The 27,383-nt window shown below is 37.8% G+C and overlaps 1 protein-coding gene across 7 annotated transcripts in view; it reads left to right on the forward strand.

Annotated features, from left to right (window-relative positions):
• Nucleotides 1-27,383, forward strand: part of MPDZ (multiple PDZ domain crumbs cell polarity complex component) — a 156,924-nt gene that overhangs the window by 120,269 nt on the left and 9,272 nt on the right. For 4 of the 7 annotated variants that reach the window (XM_082628527.1, XM_082628530.1, XM_082628528.1 and 1 more), the window contains 16 exons: nucleotides 6,082-6,244; nucleotides 8,028-8,224; nucleotides 9,337-9,428; nucleotides 9,634-9,724; nucleotides 11,849-11,929; nucleotides 14,866-14,958; nucleotides 15,048-15,122; nucleotides 16,262-16,436; nucleotides 18,646-18,791; nucleotides 19,514-19,597; nucleotides 19,804-19,997; nucleotides 21,484-21,631; nucleotides 24,179-24,265; nucleotides 25,184-25,274; nucleotides 26,148-26,191; nucleotides 27,010-27,132. In XM_082628527.1, the coding sequence (XP_082484653.1) occupies nucleotides 6,082-6,244; nucleotides 8,028-8,224; nucleotides 9,337-9,428; nucleotides 9,634-9,724; nucleotides 11,849-11,929; nucleotides 14,866-14,958; nucleotides 15,048-15,122; nucleotides 16,262-16,436; nucleotides 18,646-18,791; nucleotides 19,514-19,597; nucleotides 19,804-19,997; nucleotides 21,484-21,631; nucleotides 24,179-24,265; nucleotides 25,184-25,274; nucleotides 26,148-26,191; nucleotides 27,010-27,132 (1,884 nt within the window). Of the gene's footprint in view, nucleotides 1-2,666; nucleotides 2,766-6,081; nucleotides 6,245-8,027; nucleotides 8,225-9,336; nucleotides 9,429-9,633; nucleotides 9,725-11,848; nucleotides 11,930-14,865; nucleotides 14,959-15,047; nucleotides 15,123-16,261; nucleotides 16,437-18,645; nucleotides 18,792-19,513; nucleotides 19,598-19,803; nucleotides 19,998-21,483; nucleotides 21,632-24,178; nucleotides 24,266-25,183; nucleotides 25,275-26,147; nucleotides 26,192-27,009; nucleotides 27,133-27,383 lie in introns of all 7 variants that reach the window. The other 3 variants (XM_082628525.1, XM_082628529.1, XM_082628526.1) reach the window with 1 other exon arrangement.

Here is a 27,383-nt window from a genome sequence, read left to right on the forward strand (position 1 = left end):
AATGACATGTGTAGTCAAATGATACATGACAGGGTTTAGGATATGGTACCCTGAAATACGACACCTTGGCATATTGAATATTTAAACTGAAGTTATTTGAGAAAAGGCAGGTGCTGGAAAGACTCTGACTTCCCCCTTCTCTGCTGAAGCAGGTCATAAGACTCTCCTGAGAGGTCTTAAGGAAAGGAACATCCTTATCTCCAGAGGAGGAATCCTGGGAGGAATCAGAATGAACAGGCCTTGCTAAGTTTCCCCCAGTTAACTACACTTAGCTCGTGCTGTTTTGTCCTTTCATATTTTCTGTAACTTTCTGCTCTTCATAAGACCTCCTATAAAAACACTCAGACTTAACCATTTCTTCTGGTCTTCATTTCCTTATGAAGGCCCCATGTCATGCAAAACTTACATTAACTCAATATACGTGCTTTTCTCTCGTTAATTTGTTTTTTCGTTACAGAGGTCCAGTCAAGAATCTACGACAGGTAGAGGAAAGTTATTTTTCCTCCTCTACATACATATTTTGCTTTGGGAAATTAGAATTAATTTTGCATTTAAGATGAGATCTACTTTGTTTTTAATGATTTACTTCCCTATGAAAATAATGATGTCTCCAGGAATCTAAAGGAAAAACATTACACATACATAAGAGTCTCTTGATGGGAAACGTTTTATTTTTGGATATAATAAAGCTTCAAGAAAAACTTGTACATAGACTGAAAAGCCAGTCAGTCTATTTGGCTCTTAAACTGTTCAAGAATCAGAACTTCCCAGAACTAGCCCTGATAATTCCACCAGTATGACACTTCAAACTCAGTCTGACCACATTGTCGCATTAAAGGGTGGGTCCCACTAATATGGGCCAGAGGATGATTTTGCCTTCCCTGTGCTTCTTCTTAGTTAATAACGTTTCTGTTTTCATCAGCCCTTGGAACTATAAACACAAGTTTCATCACTGAATTTTTAATAAGAGATATAGTCTGTTTCTATAAATCCTTCCCTAATGATAGAGTGATCTACTGTTTCATTTGCTGTGCTCATCCTGTACTTTTATACTCTCCTATCAGGGCCAAATTCTAATCCTTAAGAGCTGCAAGCTGAAATAACAAAAAGCAAAGCCAAACAAAAAAACCAGAGCTCTTTTAAAATATTCCATTTCTTCCCAATATTATTTTGATTTATATTGTTCTACAGAATTATAAAGGAAATGTAAGACCTGACAGTTCCATGTATGAGGATTAGAAATAATCTACTTTCCATAGCATTGAGTTACTTTGCCTAGGATGTGTTTTTAATCTCTGCCTAGTCATTTCTTCCACCTTAATAAATGGTCATGTTTTTTGGCATTTGTGATCTTCTCTTTTGTAAAGCAGGAGTTTGACATTTTAAATTGAAAAGCAGAGAGAAAGTTGAGATGAGCAGAAATGTCAGTGTGCCCATTTCTTTTACCCATCTTCCTTCTGTAGGAAAAACATTGCAAGAAGAGCAGATTGAAAGGGTGATGTGGCATAAGCTTTAGTGCAGGCGTATTGGGTGAGGATAGTCTTTGTGGAGTGTTCTCTCATACAGGGTGGTGTCACATGACAACCTCTCCCTACTCTTGATGCTTGCCAGTAGGGCTTTTTTATAGAGAGAAGTAACACAAACATTTAGTTAGAGCCAAAATGAATTTTAAACGTCTGCAATTTCCCCTGAAAGATATAGTCAATAAAAGAAAAAGATAGCAGTGTGAAAAAAGAGAAGAATTTATTGTGCTGAGGAAATTACTTTTCTTTTTTTTCCCTTTTTTTTACTATGAAAATACTACATTCTTTCTGTCAGTCATCCTGCCTGTAATACGTATATTCAGCTCCAGTAGTCCAAGCTCAGCGTATCACAGGCGAGCCACAAAACCTGTGTGAACACAGTAAGGCAGGACTTCAAAAATTACCCAAAGCCTCATAAATTCCCCAGTAATATGGGAACTTTTATAGGAAATTTATATATATATATATATATATATATGTTCCTAGCTCCACAAAAAGTGGGCAGAAATAGAGAACACCACTGTACAGCAGGTCGTTTCTTTAAAAATTTTTGATTTCATTTTTTAAATTAAAGAATACTGTTGATTGAAGCAAACTTAATATCTAGTCAAGGTATGAAAAGTTTCCTTACTGGGAAACAAGGTAACAGAACACTGAAGGTTACCAATGGACTAGCGGACAGATGTTTAATTTGCACTCTGCAACAGATAGACTCTTTTTTCTTTGTTTTACCAAAAAAGCATAATTTGCTTTTAAGTGTAAATGAAAACCTTTTATGGTTTCAATTTTGAAGCATGTTTACTGATATGCATGGAACATGTGTCAATATAAGTGGGTGAAATATATGTGCTTCTCTGTCGGTGATAGTGAAGACACTCAGTGAAAACAAAAGAAATTTGGGATCAGTTTGACAGACTTGATTCCTGTGTGTTTTGTGGCCAGATTTAGATTTGAGTGTGGATTCAGGTTACTAGAGGTAAACCCTGAGTTCTATGCTGTTTGATAAGATGGTGTTATTAATTATGAGATCTGACAGGATCTAGTGTCGCACAGTTATTTAAATCAGCAATTGCTTTGTCCTTATAAATGAGTTGTTTTAAGTACATTTCTTTTGCGCTCAGCGCCTCTTATGTTTCCTTTTAGAAATCCCCTTTGCCTTCCTTGCTGCACAACCTTTACCCTAAGTACAAGTTCAGCAGCACTAACCCATTTGCTGATTCTCTACAGTTCAACGCTGACAAGGTTGGATAATGACCGTTGTCTTGCCATTGCCTTTTGCCAATGTTTTGTTCTTTGTTGCTACTGTGCCTTTGTCCTAGTTCAGTGTTTACTAAATTTGGGCAAGGATTAAAAAAACAAAAAACAAAAAACTGTGTGTTTGGAGTGGGCATGCAAATCCTTTCTTAAGCACATTTTCTTGCCAGAACCTATTCATTTTTATAGCTGAAATTACATGGCCCTTCTGAAGAGTGAGGGAGAATCGTGAGTCCAATGCCTTTCCTATATTTTGGTGTGAGTTGAATTTTCAGATACATAAATTTTGTTAGTTGCCAAATGTATGAGCTACTTTCACACATAATTTCTTTAAAAACCTTGTATTGGTTTAAATCCTTCTCAGACTTATACAAGGTAGTCCTAAAAGCTCTTCAGTTAGTTAATCACTCCATACATAATTGTGTATATGCAGGATTTTGTTGAATATTCATAAAGTATGTCCGTGTAAATGCCTTATGAGGAAACATGGAACTGTTTCAACATTTGTAAATCTATACTTGGATATTCTCATATTCTGATGAAATTATAAATCCAAAATTGAAACAAAAACTTACAAGAACTTGTATACTATAATTTGATCGTGAAAGGAAGAAAGCTGTTAATTTTTTTCAGGAAGCATTTTATGAATATTCATTGGATTTTTCATGTTATTGTAATATGGATAACCAAAGATGCTATATCTGAAGAAATATGTTTTCTGTTACTGTAGGCATTACAGAATTCAAGTAGAGTTCTCTTCCGTTGTTCCCCAACTAACCCTTTTGCTCCCACACCATTTAAGGTTTGTCTTAGTGTAAAATTTACACAAGTAAGTGGCTGTGTTACAGTATGCTGTGTGTGTACGTTATACTTGTGTGCATACGTGGCATGGAGTGATTTCAATTACACTTTGCATTTTTGCCAATGAAGGCTAAATGGTCTTTGTTAACGAGTTGTATTTTTACTGGTAAATTTTAAGAAGTGTCAACAGCAAGCTAAATTACATGATCTCAGTAAGAATGAGAGTATCAGGATAATAAAATAGAACACCTAATTGCCCCTTTAGTAAATGTAGGCTTGTATTGGCTTTATGATTAATCAGTTATGTTAGGGTACCATTTGAGTCCACTCACAGTACGAAAATGTTCTGCCTAAGTAAGATCCTGAATAGTTTTTAGACAAGCAGGTTTTGTTTGTTTGTTTGTTTTTAAGGAAAATAACAGCTCAGAAAAGTTAAGCAGAGAGCAGGATCTATAAAATATGCATCCATAAATTTATTAAAATTATGGCAAGTTTATATTAGATTTTGTTCCATTTTTTAAAAATGAAATGGGCTTATTAATTCATAATTTCTCACATTTTCCATTGTTAGAAAGGTAAATTTTTAAAAAACTTTTAACCAGAAAAATTCTAAATTACATGTTCCTTCCTACCGTAATATGTTTAATGAACCTCCATTGGATCAAATGAAGTTTGTTATTTGTTTGTTTATATTTATTTGTATATTGCTAATTTGAGAGTTTTATGGCACAGCACTTGGGAGGATAACAAGGATTCTGTTTCCATGAGTAATTTTTGTCTGTTTGGCCAATGTTATGTAAACCAAACATTTTTTTTTTTTTTCTTTTTGCGGTATGCGGGCCTCTCACTGTTGTGGCCTCTCCCGTTGCGGAGCACAGGCTCCGGACGCGCAGGCCCAGCGGCCATGGCTCACGGGCCCAGCCGCTCCGCGGCATATGGGATCCTCCCAGACCGGGGCACGAACCCACATCCCCTGCATCGGCAGGCGGACTCTCAACCACTGCGCCACCAGGGAGGCCCTAAACCAAACATTTTAATGCAGCAGATTCTGTGACTTGAAAATCTGTTTTCCCTAAGTGTCTATCAATCAGCTCACCTGTGCTTTGCCGGAAGAATAGTAATTCATGTTTGCCAGGATCATTTTTGGGGTAGCTTAGCATCTGAAGTGTTTTCTGAATCATCAAAGAAAGATCACATTCAGTGCCCTATAGTTTCATTTTTAGGTATATTTTGATTCTTGCCACTAATTATTCTTAAGTATTTGTACATGCCTGTCATTTAGTGTGTTCTCTAAGAAATATTTCTTAGTCACAATCTTTTTCCAGATATATACATATAAAACAAAATAAGGTATATCAGAGGGATTTTTATATAGAAAAAAAAAGGTAAAACAAAGAAGGAAAGAAAAATGTATGTTCAAGGCATCAGGGACAGCCTGACCTCAATGTTGGAACTTTAGCTGGGTATCTCTGACCCTTGAGTTAGGTACTCTCTGTCTTACTGTAGAAATTGGAGAGGACAACATGATATAATGGAAAGTGCATTGGATTAGGTTAAGAATTGAGCAAAAAGAAGTCTAGTTTCACTGGGTGATTCTGAACAAAATCTTTCACATCTCACAGCCTTGGGTTATTAATCTGCAAAATGAATAAATGAATAAAATGACTTAAGGGCCTTTCTAGCTCTAATATTCTGCTTGATAATCTATAATATAAAAATTTGATCAACTGTGTTTCAATTAAAGAAAAAAACCTGATGATACCAAGTCTTTTTTTTTTTTTGAAATAAGACTTGTAGCCCTAAGTGACAGCAAATATACCAGCCAAACTTTGGGTTTGTATGAAGTATTCAACCCTGTTTTCCCATTTTCCTTTAGGGCTATGCTGGTAAGGGGCCGGTGGTTTTGTCCCTTAAAACCAACACCCCTGAGATCTGAATTTGTGTGCTCTTTGCTAACAAACTGTCTCCCTGGTAGATGAACCCTGCATGTGCAATGCTCATTTTCATGAATTTGTTACAAGTCATTTTGAGAGAGGATTCGGGTAGAAATAAAAAATTCTTTATATATATTCTCACTAACAAGCTTTGAACTGCTTTGCTTGATTATATGATTAACTTCATTAATTTTTTTCTAGTTTCTTGGAAGCCTTTTCTAGACCCCCAAAATCTTGCCCAGATAACTTTCAAATGAGAATATTTTTTCCAAAAAAGCAAGTTTGTACAACTTTTCATCTTGAGTTATTTAAGCCTTTAATTCTTCACCTTAAAATACCATATAACCATTTAATGGATTGTGCTCTGAACATACTATTTTGTTTAGTGTATTTAAATTTTACCTGAATCCTTTCTACCATTTTTATATATGTATATATTTTCCCGTTATTTAATATGTGAGATATTTTAAAGCTACTCTTTTTTTTTTTTGACATTGCAGACTTATTTCTTTTCGTTGAGTCTTCCTTCCTTAGACTGCATACCCACTGCATTCTTCTTGTTCCCACAGGCTCCCAGTCAGTCAGAATCCGAGCCAGAAAAGGCTCCATTGTGCAGTGTGCCTCCACCCCCTCCTCCAGCATTTGCAGAAATGAGCGAGGATCATGCACAGTCATCGGCAAGTGAAATCTCAGCAGATGTGGACAAAGAGGATGAGTTTGGTTACAGCTGGAGTAAGTTGTCTTTTTGAAATGCACTGACTTATAAGAGGTATTAAAGTAGCTCTGGGTTTCTCAAGGCTTATGTCCTGGATGAATAAGTACATTTCACCTTCGGTTATACACGCTGCAATTTTGTGTGGAAAAAACTGCTGTTCGTTATACTTGAATACACACATTCCTGAGGCATGAAATCATGTTCTTCCTTTTTTTAAATCTGCATCCCTGTTCAAGCCCACTTTGCCTTTTCTATGAGAGTTTAAAAGGACAGCGCACTCTCTCAGAAGCTGTACTGGATGAGCCATCTCTTGGTCTCGAGCAAGTTGTCACCCCCCTCTAGGCCTCAGATTCCTCACTGTAAAATCTATTTGTTGTTGCTGGTAGAACAGCCTTGATTTTAGGTATTTTCTGTACTAAGATGGTAACATAGTATAATTGTTGAGATAAAAACTTGGGACATTTGGGAAGTTGTTTAACTGCCTCTAAGTTTCAGCCTGGTGATATCCCCCTTTTTAAAATTCAGTTCCTACACTCCCTGTTGCTAACAGTGAATTAGATAATGTTTGAGGAGCCATAATGATGCATAGGAAGCATTCGAAGGCAGCTGTTATTAGGATCATGGGTGTGTCTCCGTTTCCTAAGGAAATAAGCCATTTTACAGGGAAATATTAAACATTAAGCTCAAAGTTATGTGTCAGTGCTTTAAAAAGTTTCATTTAAAAATGTAATTATTTCTTTTAAGAATGCTATGGTGTATGCTTTTAGGAAGTACAGAGTACAAAATTAATGCTGCTAGATTCAAGAAGGAATCAGGAAATGGCAATTTATGAAATTGATGCAGTTAAGAATCAATATAGAATGCATGACATTAGCCAAATAGTAACATTTTCTAAGAAATGATTTGTAAAGTTTGCAGTTTTCTCAGTGTATTTCTAATGAAATTAGAATGTTTTGCTAATCCATCAGGTGGCCAGAATGTACTCTGAGGAAAACATCAAATGGAATGTTCATATATTGCCATGTCACAACCACCCCAAAACTTAATGGCTTAAGAAAACAAGTTATTATTAATCTGTCAAGGTGCTGTGGTTGACTGGGCTCAACTGGGCTGGACCTCCAAGATGGCTCACTCACGTGCCTGGTGATTAGTGTTGGCCACTGGCTGGTTGTTCATCTGGGCCTGGTGCACCTACCTGTGGCCTTGCCATCTCAGATTAAAGAATAAACTCTACCTCTTGAACATGTGGGATGTGAGGTATGAAAGGTCCCATTTAATGACAGCAGGTACATCAGTGTGTGTGGCCTGATGGCTCTGTGCAATAAGAAAACCCATCCCCTTTACTCTGGATCTTTGTAACGAGCACCATCCAACAAGATGTGACATGCCATGTAGATTTTCCTGCGGGAGAAAAGCTTCCACTGACCAGTAAAGACAAGTCCTCTGGATGTTCTGTTCTCTGCAAATGATAAAGAAACTTTCTGTTTTAATCACAGTCTTTTGAGAGTTTGTTAATATGGATCACTTCTTTGGGCCTGATCACCCCAGGTGAACTGATTAATCAGACACTGTACTCAGCACCCTGGATGCAGAGAAATTCCTCAAAGTTTGGTTGCTCCAGGAAACTAGTCTTCATGCCCAGGCCACCAGTCTATTTAGTGTTTTCTTAACTGCCAAGGGTTACATTTTGGTACAAATAATGCCCTTATGATGCCATTCTAAGTAACCTTCCATAGTAAAGCGTTTGGCTGTGAATTAGCTCTTACTATCTGTGGGTTTTTTTGTTCTTGTTGTGTGTAGAAAATATCAGAGAGCGTTATGGAACCCTAACAGGCGAGCTACATATGATTGAACTGGAGAAGGGTCGTAGTGGTTTGGGTCTGAGTCTTGCTGGGAACAAAGACCGGTCCAGGATGAGTGTTTTTATAGTGGGGATTGATCCAAATGGAGCAGCTGGGAAAGATGGTCGATTGCAGATTGCAGATGAGCTTCTAGAGGTAAGTTCTTGTGGAAAGCACTGAATTTACTCCTGCTGAATTGGTGCAATGGAACCATCAGTTTCCAGAAAATCCACCCGGATCTCATATGGTGACTGAGGAAACTACCGCTTCTCTAATAAAATAGATACATTGCAGCAAATTTGGCTCTAGACCAAATCTCTACTAACTACAGCCCATGTTCCCATTAACTTCCATTAAAAGGTGTGACTGTATAGCACCAGAAACAATTTTTGCCCCAAGACAGTAATAAAGATCACACTTCAAAAACATTTTTTTGTGTGCTGCATTTTTATTAGGAGCTTTTGAAAAAACCAAATGGCCAATCATGCCCTGGTAATGAGACTGATCCACTGAACCTTCTAGAAGTTGAATCCCTAATGGTAGACGTGATGGGGGTGGGGTGTGGCGGGGTTAGATTAGAGGCTAAATAACACACACAGTAATTCAGCCCGCCAAGCAGAATAAACTTGTGGACCATACTTTACAGTATTAGAATTGTGTTTGCTTGATTTGTTCACCCTCGCCTCCTGTAGGCTGGGATCCATGTGTCTTTACACTGCTTGAACCATGCCTCATGTGTTTCCCTGTTGGCTAGGAAGGCTCAGTCAGCAGTGGCTAAATGACAGGATGATTGGCAGTTTCCATTAGGTACTGTGCTGCTTAAGCACATTCTGCTGCCTAAACCCTGAATCCCCTGGCACTGCTTCTCCCAGTGGCCTATTCCCAGGCCTTGAGTTTTGAGATTAATTAGGAGCCATGACAGTCAGGGCCTTCCCAGGATGATCTGTGCGGGTCACAGGTGCTTCCACAGAGCCCTTGCTTGGTACAAAGCACTCTAGAAGCTTGTCGCCTGCCTGAGTACTGTCCTATAGTCAGTCCAAGTGGTGCCTCTTTAGTCCATGGAGATCAGACTACATGCATGTTATTTTAATGTTGGCTTTAAACACGAGCTTTTCTTTTCTCACCATCAAAGTCAGGTTCATGTTCTAGGAAGAAAAATATATATAATATTTTGAAGGGAGAAACAGATGTGCTTTTCATTAGATAGGATGATCAAAATTTGTGAAATTAAAATTCTAGGTTCAATTAATGATATTTATTTCTCATAGATCAATGGTCAAATTTTATATGGAAGAAGTCATCAGAATGCTTCATCAATCATCAAATGTGCCCCTTCTAAAGTAAAAATAATTTTTATCAGGTGAGCATTTTTTTCTGGTTTATTAAATATTTTTCCTTTGCCTTTCAATTCTGAATTCTTTTGAATGAAAATAAAATGTAAATAAATGTGTGAGTGTTGTAGTTCCAGGTCCCAGAATTTTCTCTAATAATCTGAGTCTTCAAGCTAAAGAATGAAAATCATATGAATGCTTATGATATGATAGGTCAGTGCTTTTTTCCTTTAGAAGTAAAGATGCAGTGAGTCAGATGGCCGTATGTCCTGGGCATACAGTGGAACCTTTGCCTGCTACCTCAGAGAATCTTCAAAATAAGGAGGTAAGTAGCTTATGCTTGTTGTTCTGGGAAGATTTGCTTGATACACCACTTATTAATTCAGCTAACAATTATAGAACTCTTGCAGGGATGTAAAAGGTAAGTAAGTCATAGCCTTGGCACCCAAGATGTTTATACCCTACTATAAGAAACACTCATGTCAATAAGCACAACGCTTACATGAAGGCTACTAGTAGAGTCTGCAAAGGGGATAATGAAGGTAAAAAGGAGCTGACAATTTTACCTCTGGAGGGAAAGCGAGAGTAAGACTTCATAGGGGAGGTTACACATGAAGTGTATATTGGAAGTAGATGACTTGGGTGCCATAAACATTGCAGGCAGAGCACATGGATTGAGGACTGGCTTAGAGGCTCTGACAAATGAAGAGAATTGATAACTGCAGAGTGTTACTAACAGTGGGAGGCAGGGAATGGGTAGGGTCGGATCATGGGGATCATGGTGCAGAACTTTGTCTTTGAGGCCATGTCTTTGCAAATTCAAAGAATGAAAATTATATTTTTAAAAACTTCTCTGGAAATGGTGCAGAGAAAAATCACAGGTTGCAGGGCAGAGAAGTTAAGTTAAAGGGAGTAGGAACATTATTGGAGTAGTTCAGGGGATAGATAATGAGGGCCTGAACGAATGCAGGAAAAAAAGAGAGAGAGGAAGAAGTGGTTATGTCAGATATTTAGGACCCAAATTGACGTTATTTCATCCGTAACTAAATATACTCAGTGAGGAAAAACTACTGGTTGAGAATCTGTTTATCCAACAAATATTTGTTGAGTATCTGCCTTGTAATAGGTTCTGTGTTTTGGGCTGAGAATAAACTGGTGAATGATACAGACAAGAGGTATGGGGCTTCCAGATACTTGACTTAGTGACTTGATAGATGGCTAACTTTCACTAAAATAAAAAAGAGAAGCAGATATTTGTTAAAAAAAAAAAAAAAGTAGAGAACATTTTCTCTGAGGCAACTTAGGAGTGAAGTGCCTGTTGGAAAGCCTGGTAGGAGTGTCCATGGAGACGTCTGGTGTAGAGTTTAGAGATGAATCCCCATAGGTGCCGACTTGGGAGCCATGGGAGCTGAGGCTCTGGCCTATGGAGAACATTTAGAGAAGAAGAGGGCCCAGGTCAGAAATATGTAATATCAACAGTAAGGAGGAAGGCTGGCAAAGAGAGGTCAGAGATGAAGAAGAATCAGGCGGGCATGTTGCACAGCGGCTGAGGAGAGCCCCATTGAGAAAGGGTATATTCCACAGCCTTGAATACTGCAGGGAGCTCAAGTGAGAAGGTGAATAGAGTTCTTTGGATTTCCCAATTAGGAGATTACTAGTGATTTTGAGAAAGCAAATGATGGATAAGAAATTAGGAAAGATGAGGCAGTGGCTAGAGGGTGACAAAAAAATTGAGTTTTTGGTGGGAGTTTTGTTTTGATTAGGAGATGCATTGGATACATGCTTAGAATGAGTAAAAGGAGATAGGAGAGAGAGAAAAGCTTAAAATTAGAGGAACCATGATAACTATCATTGGGAAAAGGCATAGAAATGGAAATGCTCTTCCCTAAATTAATATCTATACATTGGTTTTTTCTGTACATAAGATGCAGAAATCATTGTCTCATGCTGGTGAACTAACTCACTGATCATAATGATGAACTGAGTCAAGTGGTTTTTCAAGATTATAAAGGAGAAAAATCTATTTTCATTTGAACTGTACCAAATATGTCCCTTAAGAAAATGGATTTTAGTAATTTTCAGGTAAAACATTTAATAGCTCCTAAATACACTTGATGACTAGCACAGTAAAGCATAGTGAATGGTGCCTCTGCTGGTGTTCTGTGTTTCAGTGCTTGCACCGTTTGGAGCTGGGTTGTTGCTAGATAGCACTGTGGAGTAAACCCAGGCAGTCTGGAGGAACACCTTGTGTCTTTGTGCTCCAAAATAATTGCTGTCTAATCACACCTCATTCGTATTTTAAAGAGAATATAATGTTCATAAATGTCATGAAATAATAAAATAGTAATAAGGAATTACAGCATATGAAATAATTTTAAGTAGCCCCTGTATTTAAACAAAACTACATAACACTCAGTTGCCTATTTTGTCATTTCTTTCCCTCTGTCAGACTGAACCGATTGTTACTACTTCCGATGCAGCTGTGGACCTCAGTTCATTTCCAAACGTGCAACATCTGGAGCTTCCCAAGGTAAATCTGCTTTGAATTGGAGTGAAATGATGTGACTTCCTTGACACTGGTGTTTTAATTCACTGGTTCTCAAAACTGGGTTGCAGACCAGCCGCATCAGCATCAGCATCACCTGAAAGCTTATTAGAACTACAGGTGTGTGGGCCCACCCTGACCTCCTGAATGAGTAGCTTTGTGGGGTGCCCCCGCATCTTGTGTTTTAATAATAAGCCTTCTCTGTGATGCCAGTGTGCACTAAAGTTTGAGAACCACTGTGCTAATTGATACTTGGGCAGGGACCCAGCTTTTCCTGCCTTTATGATTATCCCAAGGTATGACATTTCGTGATCTCTCCTTTGATTTATTTACCAAGGACCTGCTATGGAGGAAATAAAAAGATTAAAGAAATGGAAGTTATAGTCTTTGTCCTTCGTGAAACCGAAAGCTCAAATAACTAGAGGTCTCACCAATAGGCATCCCTGAGGTATTTGCTTTTGCAAAGATCTGAGCCTTAGGTTCAAGTGACCACTTTAAAGAACTGGTTTGTTGAACAGATGTTGAACAGCACCTGTAAATGTTTTCAAGTGCTGCAGGCTCATGCTGGAATGCAGGTGGGCAGTGGATGAACAGAGTAGAAGCAGAAAGAGTAGTGACATGCTCAGGGAAGAGGAGAGGAAGGGAGGAGGTAGGGTGGTGGGATAGAGGGATTGAACATGAAATGCTGCAGCAGAAAGGGTTGCTTCCTCTGCGACTCCCCAGCTCCAGGGCATCCAGGGCAGCAGAGGCAGTCTGTCTGGATTGAATCTTTGTTTCATCAGGTCCAGACTTCACACATTGTGTGGTCTTGCTTTGCCTCCATTTTCTTACCTATAAATTGGAGATGATAGTATTACCTCTGATAATATTGTAATTATAAAGATTGAGTTGTTTATAAAGTGGGCATAAAGCCTGGCATGTGATCAGATTTTGTTAAGCATTTAGTGGGAAAAAATGCTGTGACTCTTCTTGGTTTGATTTCTTTTTAAAAAAATAAATAACTCTACAAAAATGGATTGCTCTGGTCTTATCATATACGTTTAAGAAAAGTCATCGTGGGCAGTTTGTGTTGTGGGTAGAGGGAAAAGAAGTTATTAAAGCTTTTTCTATCAAGAAGTCCATACACTTCCATTCAAGAATCCCTCATTCTATTGCCATTTAAGAGAGAGTCCTTTGAGACAGCAGGGGGAGAGGGGACTGGATATTCTAATGGAAGTCTCTGAGTTTGTATAAAGGAGTACGCCGAGAATGGATGTTAGGTTAACAACCAGCAAATGCCGTCTGTACTTAGTACAGTACTTTTCTGACTACAGTTAAGTGAATAGACAAGAACAGAATCAAATCTCAGAATTGAGTACATACAGTCATGGTAGATATAGAGTATTACTTATTCAAACGAATATTTATTTGTGGTAGTAGGAAAGAGCTTTGGTGTGGAGTGTCCCACATAGAGGGTAGCTCAGTTTTTTACATTTGGCATCAGCATTGAGACTTGTCAGTCTCGTAGCACATTGACCTTCCTACTCACTGTGCCTGATTCTTTGACCACTAGATCAGAGTTTGGGGTTTCACAATGCTGGCAAGTTTAGACACTTTATCTGAAGTCAATTTGATTATATCCTGTAGAGTTATAAGTAGAAGGAATGTGTGTGTGATAACAACACTTCTGCATAGTGTGTCAGGCTTTTAAGCCTTTTCTTACTACACATGATCCTCACAGAAAACTTGTAGTTGGCAAGAATTATTTTCCCTTTTTTTGGAGATAAGAAAATTGAGGTTAAGAGATGTTAGGTAACGTATCCAAATTTCTGGAGCTAGCCAGAAAGGAAATTACAGCTGAGCTCTGCTTTCCCTGAAAGTGTGTGATTTTCTCTGTATTATACACGTGAAAAGAGCAGTGGCAGAGAGGATGCACAGTGACAGTCAGAAAGTCATCAAGCATTAATCATCATTGCAAAGCCACAGTGTTGATAATCTTTAAAATGATGGTGAAGCCTTATCTCACTGTCGTGATCTTAAATGTCTGGTGGCAACCTTGGCTCTCATGTATACATTTCAGAGAAACCATGGCGAGATTCCCTTTTCTCTCTTTTGCTTTCCATCTCCCTAGGTGCAAACTATGATGAGAAAGGTTGCTAGCTCTAACCAGAATGAAATGTGTAAAACCCTATGGTAATTTTGTTCACGTAAACATTAAGAAAAGGTAAAACCCAATGTTACAGAACACTTGGTTTTCATTTTAAAAAGTGTGGAAAATATAGACAAAAGTAGGTGTAGCTCTTCTAGCTTTGACAGGTTTTCACTACAGGTCTTTGGGTTCAGAGTTGAGAGAATTTTCACTCTGCACCACATCAGAACATGAGTATTTGAAGTAACCAGTCTGGGTATTCAGCCCTAGAAAGGACAGAGCATGAGCAGTCATGGCAGTCTGTCTGCTAAAGGAGGGGGGACAGCAGAAGGGGATGCAGGGGCCAGTGTTAGCGGTTATCTCTAAGCTGTAGGCCAGAAAGAGGAAGAAGGAGGATACTTTGGTGTTGAATCACTTAGTCAGCCAGTTACACAGAGCTAAATTCTCAGACGTTGTACAGTCATTAAATTGTTGAATACGTTTTAGTTCTCTAAATATTTTGTTAGAGTTACTAGAGCTATGTTACTGGGTATATATGCTAGAGATAGTGGACATATGGGAGGAGTGAAAACATTTGACTATTTATTTGATGGAGGAGAATTTAATCCCAATAAAATAATTGAAAGTTCGCTTAAGAAAAGAAGAGATTTCTAATAGTGGATTTTAGAACAGTTTTCTTTTCTAGCCCTTGGGTAAGAAGACAGTGTTCAGAAGTTTCAGTCACATACCTTTCCATTTGGATAAATTTAATCTGTTTCACGTTTTCTGAGTGTTTCTGTTTTTGCTTCTCTAGGATCAGGGGGGTTTGGGCATTGCCATCAGTGAAGAAGATACACTCAGCGGGGTCATCATAAAGAGTCTAACAGAGCACGGGGCAGCAGCCAGGGTGAGCCTTCCCCCTTCTCACTCTCAGAAAGTGCTGGGGAGGGAATTCTTTCTGTAAATTCACTCAAAATCTTCCATGTTTCCATCTAGGATGGACGGCTCAAAGTTGGAGATCAGATCTTGGCTGTAGATGATGAAGTTGTTGTTGGCTATCCTGTTGAAAAGGTACTTTTCCAAAAGAAAGCAGATGATACCATAAACTCATCCTTGGACATGGCTAAATGTGTGTCTGTGTGGGGGTTGGGGGGGGTCAGTCATAGGGAATCAGAGCTGCGTAGCTATATTAGACAGATATCTGCAAGGAAGAGATTCTTTGGAACTTATCTAATTTCTACTTTCTGTTTTCCAATTAAGATGATGTTAAGGTATTTTTTGTTACCTGATAAATTCATGATTCAGTCAGCATTTTTGATAAATATCTTTTCAGTTTTTCCTTAGGAAAACTTGAAACTTCTAAACAAAGGTCAACTTAGTATTAAAACTAAAGGAATGTTTTTTAATGGATGTTTGCTCCTATAAAGTATCCACTATGTATATTGCTTTATAAACATATTTTAAAACTCAACCATTAGATGTATGTCTTTTATTGGGGTTAATCGGTTATTTGTGCCTGAGTTTCTTCCTGCTCTGAAGTGATGTTAATACCGTACTTACTAGGAGTCTCACTTGAGGCCTTTCAGAAGTGCTAGGAAAAAAACCCTATTTTTCTTGAGATTTGGAGTGTCAATGTTTCCATTTCTACATTGGCCAGCAAGATGCTTAAACCATTTTTAAATTCAGTTTTAATAATTGTATGGGTTTGATCCTTTAACTCACATGTGTATGTTCTAACTTTCCATTTGGCTTGATTCTTCTGTTGCATAGTGTTCCTGATCTTGCTTTTAACCTAAGTGTTTCCGTATTATTAAAAATGTTTGTGTAAGCTGCTTCACATTCTCTGTAGAATCAGAAGTGGGTAAAGCACCCCATATGTCTTCAAAGGTTGTAAGAATCCAGAGAACTGGGCAGTATTAATTAGAAATGTAAAAAGTTGAAAGCCCGTTACTTATATAATGACGAATATGGTCAGAACTAGACTTACAGCAGAAATTAACTGTGGCCTTAATCAATATCAGGGAATTGGAGAAACTAGAAAGGAACTGCAACCATTCTTTCTTGACCACTCAAGTCCTAACAGGGAAAGAATTTGCCTCTCACTCTTCTCTCAACCATAGATGGTTCTAGATTCCAACTATAATAGTGGAAGTATAAGTCTACTAATTTGCCTGTAAATTTTATTTCCCCTCTAAACCAACACCTGCCAGTTTATTAGCCTTTTGAAGACAGCGAGGACAACAGTGAAACTGACCATTCGTGCTGAGAATCCAGATTCCCAGGCTGTTGCTTCAGCAGCTGGTACAGCCAATGGAGAAAAAAAGAGCAGCCCCCAGTCTCTGATGGTCCCGCCGTCTGGCTCCCCGGAACCAGAGCCCATCCGAAGTAAGGGCTGGTCTCCTGCTAGTCCTGCGCGTATGATTCATTCATACTCAGTATACGGTCCCTATGTGGGAGCCACCTACCTGTATGTAGCTCACTGCTTGAGAGGCCGTAGTCAGGGAGCCTGCTGGTGAAAGGGTGGTATAAAGAGAGGGGCTCCTGAAGCAAGAGCACTGGACTATGAGGCAGGGGATCTGCCTGCTGTACATTAACCATCCATAGAGCCTTGGGAAACCCATGCAGCCACTCTGAGCCTCAGCTTGCTCATCTCTAAGACAAGGGAGTGGTACTCTTTGCTCTCCAAGGACCTTTTGCTAAGGATATCTGTGATTCCAGGTATCTTACTAATACATTAGATACACCATTCTGTACATTCCTTTTTTTATACTACTGAACAAGTAATTTAACTTCCCAAAGCCTCAGTATTCTCATTTTAAAATGGATACAGTGATACCACTTCACTGGTGTGAAATCAACATTGCCTGGCACTACATCAGACTCTTAAAAATGCACATATATGTAGCTGATATGAGTTGTATCCTTTGAGTGTAAATAGTAGATACTGTCAAAGTAGATGAAACAGTTGTATGTAGAGCACGGAATGAAACTTTCATGTATCATTAAAATGCCAGTCTAGTATATTGAGGCAAATTATTCCTTTGAGTTACTTTTTTGAGAAAAATTACACTGGCGTTTAATAAAAGAATAAATTTGAAGCTTTGCAGCAATGAAAATAAAAGTACTTAAAAACATTGCTTTTTTTCTGCAACTGGGGAAAAAAATCTCTTTTGGCCTCCAGACTGAAACATTCAGTTCTTTTGAACAGGTTTTTAAGGAAACAGCAGTTTAAAACATTTGTAATATAGTTGGTTGAAAGGTCTTTTTTTTATTGAAGTATAGTTGATTTACAATATTGTGTTAATTTCTGCTGACTCAGCTATATATATATTTTATATATATATAATATATACACACACATATATATATATATATACATACACACACACACACACATATACATATACATTCTTTTTTATATTCGTTTCCATTATGGTTTATCCCAGTACATTGAATGTAGTTCCCTGTGCTATACAGTTGGACCTGTTGTCTAAAAAGTCTTAAAGTAATAAATATCTGATGAAAGCAATCCTTTATTTAGAAAGACTAATTCACTAAAATGTTAAAAAAATATGGAAATTTTTTCATTCTTCATTTTTAAGTATCCCTAAATAGCATTGTCTATAAAAATATAAAATGCTAAATGGAAACATAACATTAAAGAAAATATGTTACACCTGTTCTTACCATTTCAGGAGCAAGAAAATAGTCTTCATCTGATTCCTAGAAAGAGATCATTTTTTCTAAAGCTAATCTATCAAGTATCCCAGCTTTCCCAAAATATGACATTTGCTCTATGCTTTTTGATATATCACAAAACATATGATGTGAAGACTCTCATAAAACAAAGTGTAAAATTATATTCTCCTTTTTTTCATAATCTAATCTTATTTATTTAATTCTGAGCATTTATGCACCAGGATTTAATATCCGAGTTCATAAAACATTGAGACACAAGGAAAGAAACTGCAAGTGGGTCTCACTTGATGTCTTATAAACTCAGATCTTAAATCCAGTTGCTTGTATGCTCAGGTTTGATTACATAAGTAGAGATGCTCTAAGATAGGATGAAAAGGAAAACCAAATCAAAAATCCAAAAAGCCCTGAATGGCAGGCACCATGACCAGAGTTACTGATGTCCTTTGTGTTTTGTCGTCTTCCCTGAATGTGAGTTAGGTCTCCACTACATATCTCAGTTCTGAGTTTTACAAATCATAATTTCATAAGAAGTTTGTTTGGGTCCCATGAAACGTAGAATATCAAAGTGGAACTAGAGGTTCAGTTCAACTCTCTGTTCTCATTCCTTTTATGCGTTACCTCCAGTAATTAAAAAAAATACAGAACACTGCATAAAATAATATAACTGGTAATTTTGTACCCACCACCCTAAATTAACAATGACGATTTAATCATTTGTTGGATAGTTTTAAATATAACTAAAAGATTAAGGTGGAATTATATAGTCTTCTTTGTCCCCAGCTTGGGCCCATGTTTCTGCTCCATCCCGAAAAGGCACCCAGTGTGGTGAGTTTGATGTATATGCTTTCTAATCAATTTTTGTTTGTATTTCATTTCACTTTTAACTTATTTTTAGGTACAAGCAGGTCATCAACACCAGCAATCTTTGCTTCTGATCCTGCAACCTGCCCCATCATCCCAGGCTGTGAAACAACAATTGAGATTTCCAAAGGGCGGACAGGGCTGGGCCTGAGCATCGTTGGGGGGTCTGACACACTGCTGGTGAGGACACAGCCAGAGATGCTCCAAATACACAGGCAGCCTCTTCAGTGAGCCCTGAGAGATCATTGTCAGGGAGATTTCCATCAGTTTTATGAAGGGAAATACAGAGGCTTAGAAAAATGTATCATTCATTGTTATTTTAATTTATAGGGCAGATACTCAGCTGCGTACTGGGATTTTTATTTTGAGTAAGCCAACACTGACTTAATAATATTTCTTTATACTTGTGATTGTGACCTTTAGATTCAAAATATTTCTGTTAGTTTATTAGTTCTTGCCATATTTTAGTTTTCTTTTTACTGACTGGATACTCTTGGGTTAGGCCCATATTGAGAAAAATCTGAAAATTTGGATAATTTATAGATAAAAATTTCTAAACATCAAAAATGCTTTTAAAATCCACTCATTCCATTTGTGGATAGGAAAGGTGATGAGGTGATACATATCTATTATATATGCGTGCGTGGGTGATTTATATATTTTATAATTTTTTTCTTTAAACTTCCCTATCATGTGAAAGAAATGTAAGCCTCTTTGAGCCTTTTAGCAAAAATTGTCTTATGCTTTTCTTTCAATTTTGATATGTGACTCACATACGGATTCAGTGAATGTATAACCCTTATCACTGTCTCTAAAAGTGAAGTGTGCTTTGACTTCATTTCTGCTAACCCTCCCTAGGGAGAATAGTATAAAACATGGGTGTGTTTTGTTTGTGCCCTTAGGGTGCCATTATTATCCATGAAGTTTATGAAGAAGGAGCAGCATGTAAAGATGGAAGACTGTGGGCTGGAGATCAGATTTTAGAGGTACAGAATGCTGTGCATTTGACCTTTACAACTAACAAAGAAAAGGCTACTCTGGGGAGGATGGTCCTTGCTTATTTCTTTTTCCCTCCCTCCTTACCTTCCTCTCCCCCCCCCTCCTTCCCTCCCCCTCTCTCCCTTCTCCCTATCTTTTTTCCTTTTACTCAACTCACCTGGTTCCTCACCCTCTGCGTCCCATTTCTGTACAGGTGAATGGAATTGACTTGAGAAAGGCCACACATGATGAAGCAATAAATGTGCTGAGACAAACACCACAAAGGGTGCGCCTGACGCTCTACAGAGATGAGGCCCCGTACAAAGAGGAGGATGTGTACGACACCCTCACCATCGAGCTGCAGAAGAAGCCGGGCAAAGGCTTGGGGTTGAGTATTGTTGGTAAAAGGTATGACTGATCAGGGCAAATGCAATGACCTTTTGGAGATGATTGAATTTAAATTCCTTGAAAGAGTACTAGCAGTAGTAGAATCTTTCTCAACTGCTAGTGTTCTGTATGTAGCTATTTCGGCCCATGCAGTAGTGGAACATCAGGAGACATTGGTGTTGAAATTTTTTAGTCAGTATTTTGGGGGATTTTGAAGATACTAGACAAAAAGCCATTTGGTATTTTTGAGTACCTGCTGGGTGTCAGGAGATACGTTAGGTTCTGGGGAACAGAGTTAAATAAGACATGGATCCTGGATCCACGGATCCAAAAACTCAGTTTGGTAAATGAGCATTAAATATGTTCTTGCAACAAAGGAATCTGTTGATGAGAGACAGAAACGCATCGTGGGGGATCCATGGAAGCAAAGGAGAACGGGACCGACTGCATGACCTTATTTAAGGGCAGTAGATTAGGAAAACCCCCTTATAAAGAGGTGCCAGAGATGAAGCCAAAAATGAGAGGTGAGAGTTGGTCTGACAAAAGTGGGCGAGGATATTCTAGGAAGAAGGATCATCATGAACAAGAGCACACCATCAGAAGGGAATAGAAAGTGTAAATTAAGAGGCCAGGGTAGTAGGTTGGTGAATATACATAAAGTAAGTACCTCATTGATTTAAATATGTATATATAGTTAATATTAAAAAAATATATAATCCAGTAAGTTCTAACACTTTTATTCTTAAGATGGGAAAACAGAGTATCAGATGGTGAAAGGGCTTGTTTGAGGTCATGACCTTGGCAAGAACAAGTGATACAATTCAACTTCTACTAAATGTTTCTACTGAGAGTTATCTTTGTATCTCAACAAGAAGTCCTTGAGTTATTTATACTTTTATGAAAGGAAGATTGAAATAAGTTGAATATTTGTTCATTTTGCATAAACCTGTCTTGTATGAAAGTTAGACCTGTAATGATTTAAAAGAAGAGACATCACAGCAACGGTACTTAATTTTGAGTAACACATGGTTTTAGTTTGAGATACATATCCGTTATTTATTTTCAGTAACGTTAATGACATTGGTGATAATAGCAACATATTTATGTAGGCACAGGTCAGTATCCATTCAAGGCTTCGTTATGGTGTAGAAAGAGCAATAGATTTAGCTCCCAGTGACTGACTCTCAAGTCCTGTTTTTGCCATTTAGTAACTGTGACTCATAAAATGAGTATAATAGCCACTTCTACTCACAATGTAGAACTGTTGAATAAATATGCTTATGAAAGATACGTTCAATCTATGAAATATTGTAGTTTTAAGATACTATTTGTTACAAAAAATAATTCTCATAGTTGCACCGGTGTTGCTGAAAACAATAAAACTTTTAAAGTCATAAAAATAGAAGTAAAATTTCCAGTTGTAAAATGTTAGCCTTTCATTAAATAAGCATTGCATTACAGTTGGGGAAAAGTAATAATGTTGACATTCAAAATTTTACGTTTGCAGAAATGATACTGGCGTATTTGTGTCTGACATTGTGAAAGGAGGAATTGCAGATGCTGACGGAAGACTGATGCAGGGAGACCAGATACTAATGGTGAATGGAGAAGACGTCCGTCACGCCACCCAGGAAGCCGTTGCAGCTCTGCTGAAGGTACAAACCCAGTGCCACAAATGCTCATGTGTAATAGTGTAAGAGGAGGAGCGGCCACATTCAAACAAGAATTTATTTAATATGTTCTCTCAAATAAGACATTTATACATTAGACACCGTATTTCAGTAATAAATCTCTAAATTACAATCAGCTGTTTATTATATTATTATATATTTATTTAGCAGTAGTAAGAATTATGAACTGAGTATCTGTGTTCTTAGTAAATCTTTTATCACAAAGTGATTACTGTGTGGCTCTTTTCTTGAAAGAAAAACATATCCAGTCCACAAAGGAGAAAAAAAGTCTTAACCTCAGTTCTCCCCTGCCCCCCTGTATTTACATTTGGATTTATTCTTATGACCTCTGACCTAAGGGAAGAATCTCCTCCCTGGCACGGGTGTTCTTTGAAAAGGGACTCAGCAGAAAGGCGGAAGATCATAGAAGGCAAGAAGGGCACCTCTGGGAGTCAGGCTTCTGGACTGCCCTGTCCCAGCCCCTCCCTTAACCCCTTCCTGGGCGCTAAATTGGACATCTTTATATTTCCCCAGAGATGAAGAATGTGGAAGGAAGATTTTATCCTTTTTGAATGACAGAAGAGAATGTTTGGTTCACATCTTATTCTGATTCAAAACTATTGAACTATTTAAAGTTTTACTTTTAAAATCGTAGTTGGATGGGTCATCCTTAGGAAATGAAGACAATGCCATGCAGATTTACCGGGCAGTACCTTCAACAGTTATTACTGTTGTTATTTCAATAATTACAATGCCTCCATCCCAAGGTATCATTGCTAGTCTTAAGTACATTTTACACTGTGAAATCTCTTTCCTCCATGGAGTAAACTCTCCATGAAGAATCATTTTCTGATTGGAAAGGCAGAGCCAGTCTCATTTTAAAAATGTAAAATATAGAATAGTCACTTAAAAATACAACTCGTGGAAGTTTAGACATATTTCCTATCAGGGAATATCCCAGTTTCCAGAGGGGATTTGTGTTCCTACAAGTAAATAAAGCAGTGTTTATCTCATTGTTTTCCTTTACCTAACATGTGTTTTTATGACCTGAAGTGTAGTTCAATGTTGATTAAAAATCGATTGCCATCAGTATCCATGTCATGTGGCACATGTTCAGTAACATAAGCACATAACTTCATGACAGTGTCTGACAGCAGGAGAAATGTCAGAGATCTCAGATGCTAGTGGGAGCCTCTTCAGTGGCTAAGCTTAGCTTCATGGAGTGATTTTCAAGTGAGCATCTTGTTATAAACCTCTGTGGTTTGCATAGGATCTGGTATATACATATAAATTTAGTTATTAATAAAGCACACTTAAAGTCTATCATTTCTTTCTTAGTTATCAATTTTCAAAAAATAATTAGAATTCTTTAAGGAGAAGTAGCTTCCTTTAGGAGATAAATTAACAATGATAGTTAACTCTGTAAGATAGATACCTCTCAAAGATAGAGAAGGAGACATCCATAAAATGACCTAAATAATTTTAGAACCAGTTAAATCACCATTTAAAAACCCAGTTTGGCAGTATATAATGAGAGCCTTAAACATTTATATAGCTTTGCTATTTGTACCTCCAGCTGCTGCTTGTTGTTGTTTTGACTTGTTATTTCTTCATTTAAACATGTTGCAGAATCCTCAGTACACAAAAAACTTCACGTACATAAGGTTCATTGCAGTGTTGTTTGTAATAATAGAAAACTGGAAGCAACACAATTGACGATACTGCTTTGTGCTCGACACTTTGTTAAGAATTGTGCATGGATTATTTTATCACAACAGCCTATAATGGTCTCTGTTTTTAGAATGCAGAGTAAAAGACTTATCAAGGTAAAACTCTGCTAAGTTCACACAGCTAGTAAATCACATAGTCTGGATTTAAGCCAGTGTATCTGACTCCAAAAGCCTGAGTTCTCAAACACCTCATTGTGCTACTTTCACATTAGACTGTATAGCATTTCTTGCATGCCTATGATTTATTTGTAAAGGACCACAGGGAAATTGTCTTCAATTCTCGTTTTGTGTTTACAGCAATATGGCTTGTTTAAGTATTGTATACTATAATGTATCTATTCAGGTACAGTGAGGCAGTAGAGAGCTTACCCAGTTATCTGAGTACCTCTGCTATTGAGGGCAAAATGAATTGTTGCGGTAGTGGTTATTTCATTGTTTTTGTTTTGTTTTTTAAGATCTGAGTTACTTAGTTCTTTTGGCCTATGTAAATTACTGTGTTTCGTGAGATAATTGCTTGATTCTCCATTTCTCTTTGCCTTGACAGACATGCTCTCCATGTAAATCATGAGGCAGTAAGACAGACACTGGGTGTTGCTGCTGCTGCTTGTTATAATTTTTTTTTTTACTAGTTTTAATGTTTTAGAAAAGCCTTTTTCCACAAAGGATTGGAGGTACCCTTGCCCTTGGAAATTCCAAAAGGAAAATGCCTTTCAAAAACCCAGTCTTGAAGAGTAAAATGTAATCCTAAAGCTGACTGTAGCATTTTATTTAAACATTTCATTGAAAAACTTCCCCCCCCCAGTGTTCCCTAGGCACAGTAACCTTGGAAGTCGGAAGAGTCAAAGCTGGCCCATTCCATTCGGAGAGGAGACCTTCTCAAAGCAGCCAGGTGGGTAGCTGTGGGATTCATCAGGGCAATGCAGTCCATAGGCCAAGAGGAACTCAAAGATGGCCCTGACCATGAGTCTGTCCAGGGTCATGTACAAAGGCCTGGCCCCCTGGCAGCTTGGCAGAGCGGCTGAGGTGCAGAGTTTGTGATAGGGAAGAACGAGAGATGGGAGTAGACAGGCAAGCAAGGTGGATGGAGCTCTTGAGTAGTTTGTGAGTCATTCTAAGGAACTTAATTCCAACCATTCTTCTTTTCTGACATGATTCTTTTTCCATAATCTCAAAAGTGAACCGATTAATATATACATATAAAGCCTACAAAGACATATATGTTTGAAGTATTTTATAACAAACATTTATCAATCAGTATTGAACTGAAAAAATCCCATGTAGGTGAACTGTAGAAGCTCGCCACCACGTATAAAAATATGGTGTGAGATAGCTGGAGTCTCTTGGTAAGCCCCTCTCCTGTCTTGCCTTCTGATGACAGAAGCCCATTTTTATCAGCCTGTCCTTAAGGACCTCTTAGTCACCCCTGAATGATTACCATTCGTTTCCTGTCGACTGGCCCTAATTGTGCAGTTGTTGAAGTCCCCATCTGTGTACAGCATTTGTTTAAATTTAGAGAAGATTAGCTTGGGTGAGATTATGAAAATCCACTAAAATTATAGGAAGGTTGGAATCAATTGCATCCGTTCTTTTAACTTTAATTTATTTATGTCATTGGACAAATTCTTCCTAAAAAAGAAAAAAAAAGAGAAAACTCAGTGGAAACTCTCCATATTGATTGCCCTTCAAATTACTGCCACTGTTGCTTAACAAGTATTTCTAAGTCCATTAAAAGAATTCTGAAATAAGTGGTATTTAGCGAGTATTATTACTTCCCAAACTTTCTAAAATGACTGTTATGTATTTGTAGATGAGTGAAGGGAGCCTGTCATCGTTTACTTTTCCACTTTCGGGATCCAGTACATCTGAGTCACTGGAAAGCAGTTCAAAGAAGAATGCATGTAAGATTGGATTGAAATTTTAAGCATGATTTAGTGCTTAAATTGGAATTTGGGCCATCAACAGTGACTTTTTCCCCTGTTTTACTTTACCTCTGAAGCTCTCTTTCCTCTAAATCATCCCAAACCCTAGTATAGGTGCAAAAATTCAGAAGAGCATGAAGCAATGCCTATAGCGGCATTTCGCATTTGATGTTTTCCCTACGAGGTATACTAAACATTAGAATCAGAATCCTGCAATTTTTTTCTTGCGAAGCAGATTGTTGTATTTGATTTTTATTCCCTTTTTCTGTTTAATGTAACACCAATATATCAGAAGATCCCATTAAGTGAAGCTTTCTTTCTCCATGAAGATTGCAAGAAATTTGATTGATAAAATTAATATGATCCTCCTGTATTTTAATTACATGAAATCATGATGCAGAGGGTTTTTTGGCTTGGAGTATTGGTTGAAAGTTGTTCAAATTGAAGAAACTAACCACATAGCAGTCTCTGTTTGCAACGTAACTAATGTTCTAGAAATTTAGGCACTTAACATGGATTCTTTTTAATGCTTCCATGACTTTATTTCTCTCAGCTGTGCAGATGTCTTTCTATCCAAAGCACATCCTGTCCTTAACTCATTCAAAGTGGATTATGGAGTTGTATAAGCAATGCTTGAAATAAGAAGGAAGAAATAGGATGGTGTGTGCATTTTTCCAACTGGGAAGTCCCTCTGTAAGACATTTAATCATGTGTGCTAGTAACTTTGAAATCCCCTTTGCAAAAAAATTAGGGTACCTCACTTAGTCCCATCTAGCTGTAGACATCAACTAAAATTTAAACTAACATTAAAAATGCACTAATAACCATATTTTATCTTTTTCCTATTTACAGTGGCATCTGAAATACAGGGATTAAGAGCAGTTGAAATTAAAAAGGTAACTTGGGAGAGAAGAAACAATATAAACTCTGTTGATTCCAAAGGCATCTGCATATGTATTTTCCTGTTAGCTGCCTTACTATTTTATAGTACCATCTGATAAAATATGTATTATATGCAGTGGAAATAGCCCAATGCACTCTTTGCTGAATGTCCTTGTTTGAAAAATCATTTTTGGTATACTCTTTATTGCCACAAATGGTATCAACCCAGCCCCACGCAAAATAATGCCGGGTCTCTCTCACTCCTCATATTAGGATAAATTAGCCTTTGCCTTCAACAGAGATTTCCCATTCTCCTGAAACAGATTCCTCTGATAGCCACGCACAACAGAGAAAATAAAAGCAGATATAAGTGCTGAGCACACTTGTAGACACTTCATACCATCGTCATTTCATTTAATAGTCACTGCAGCCCTTTGTGAGAGGCACGGTAATCTCCATTTTGTCCGTGAAGATCTAGGGATTCATTGAAAGCAGTGGACTTGTTCCAGATCCCAGCGTTTGTAAGTGTGGGTTTCTGGCTTTGAACACGGGTCTCTGATTCCTTTTCACTTCATCAGCCTCCTTGATTTTCCTCATTCCCTGTAGCATGATTTTCATTTAGTTTTGATTTCTTTTACCTCCTGAACAGATGCTTATTTTTCTAAATCACATTAAGGACCTGTATCAAATAAAGTAATACAATTTTCTTGGGCATCATTTTCCACCCTCACATCTAGAAGATCAAAGTTAACTATAGAATATTGTGCCAAAGAGACCAAAAGCCAATTAAAAATATCAGTTTGACCAAAATACTCTGTCTGTCCAATGGCAGGGACCCACTGACTCATTGGGGATCAGCATTGCTGGAGGAGTGGGCAGCCCGCTTGGTGATGTTCCTATATTTATTGCAATGATGCACCCGAATGGAGTTGCAGCTCAGACCCAGAAACTCAGAGTAAGTTTTACTAATAGCCCTGGTAGCCCTAGCAAATCTGTCAAAAGGTTTTATAAACCCTTTGACTCTGGCCAACTGTTGCAGGCAGTTTGAGATGTCTGTCAACTTTTAAATCCGCTTACCCAGCCACATCAGGGCTTGCTTTGGGTAAAAGATGAAGAAAATCAAGAGAGGAGAATTTGTTGTTGTATGCAGATTTTCAAGTAAATGAAATGGGATGATTTATAGTTATTTCTTATATTTTTTACTTG

This window comes from Mesoplodon mirus, assembly GCF_964341445.2.
Source record: "Mesoplodon mirus genome assembly, chromosome: 1".
NCBI lineage: Eukaryota > Metazoa > Chordata > Mammalia > Artiodactyla > Ziphiidae > Mesoplodon > Mesoplodon mirus.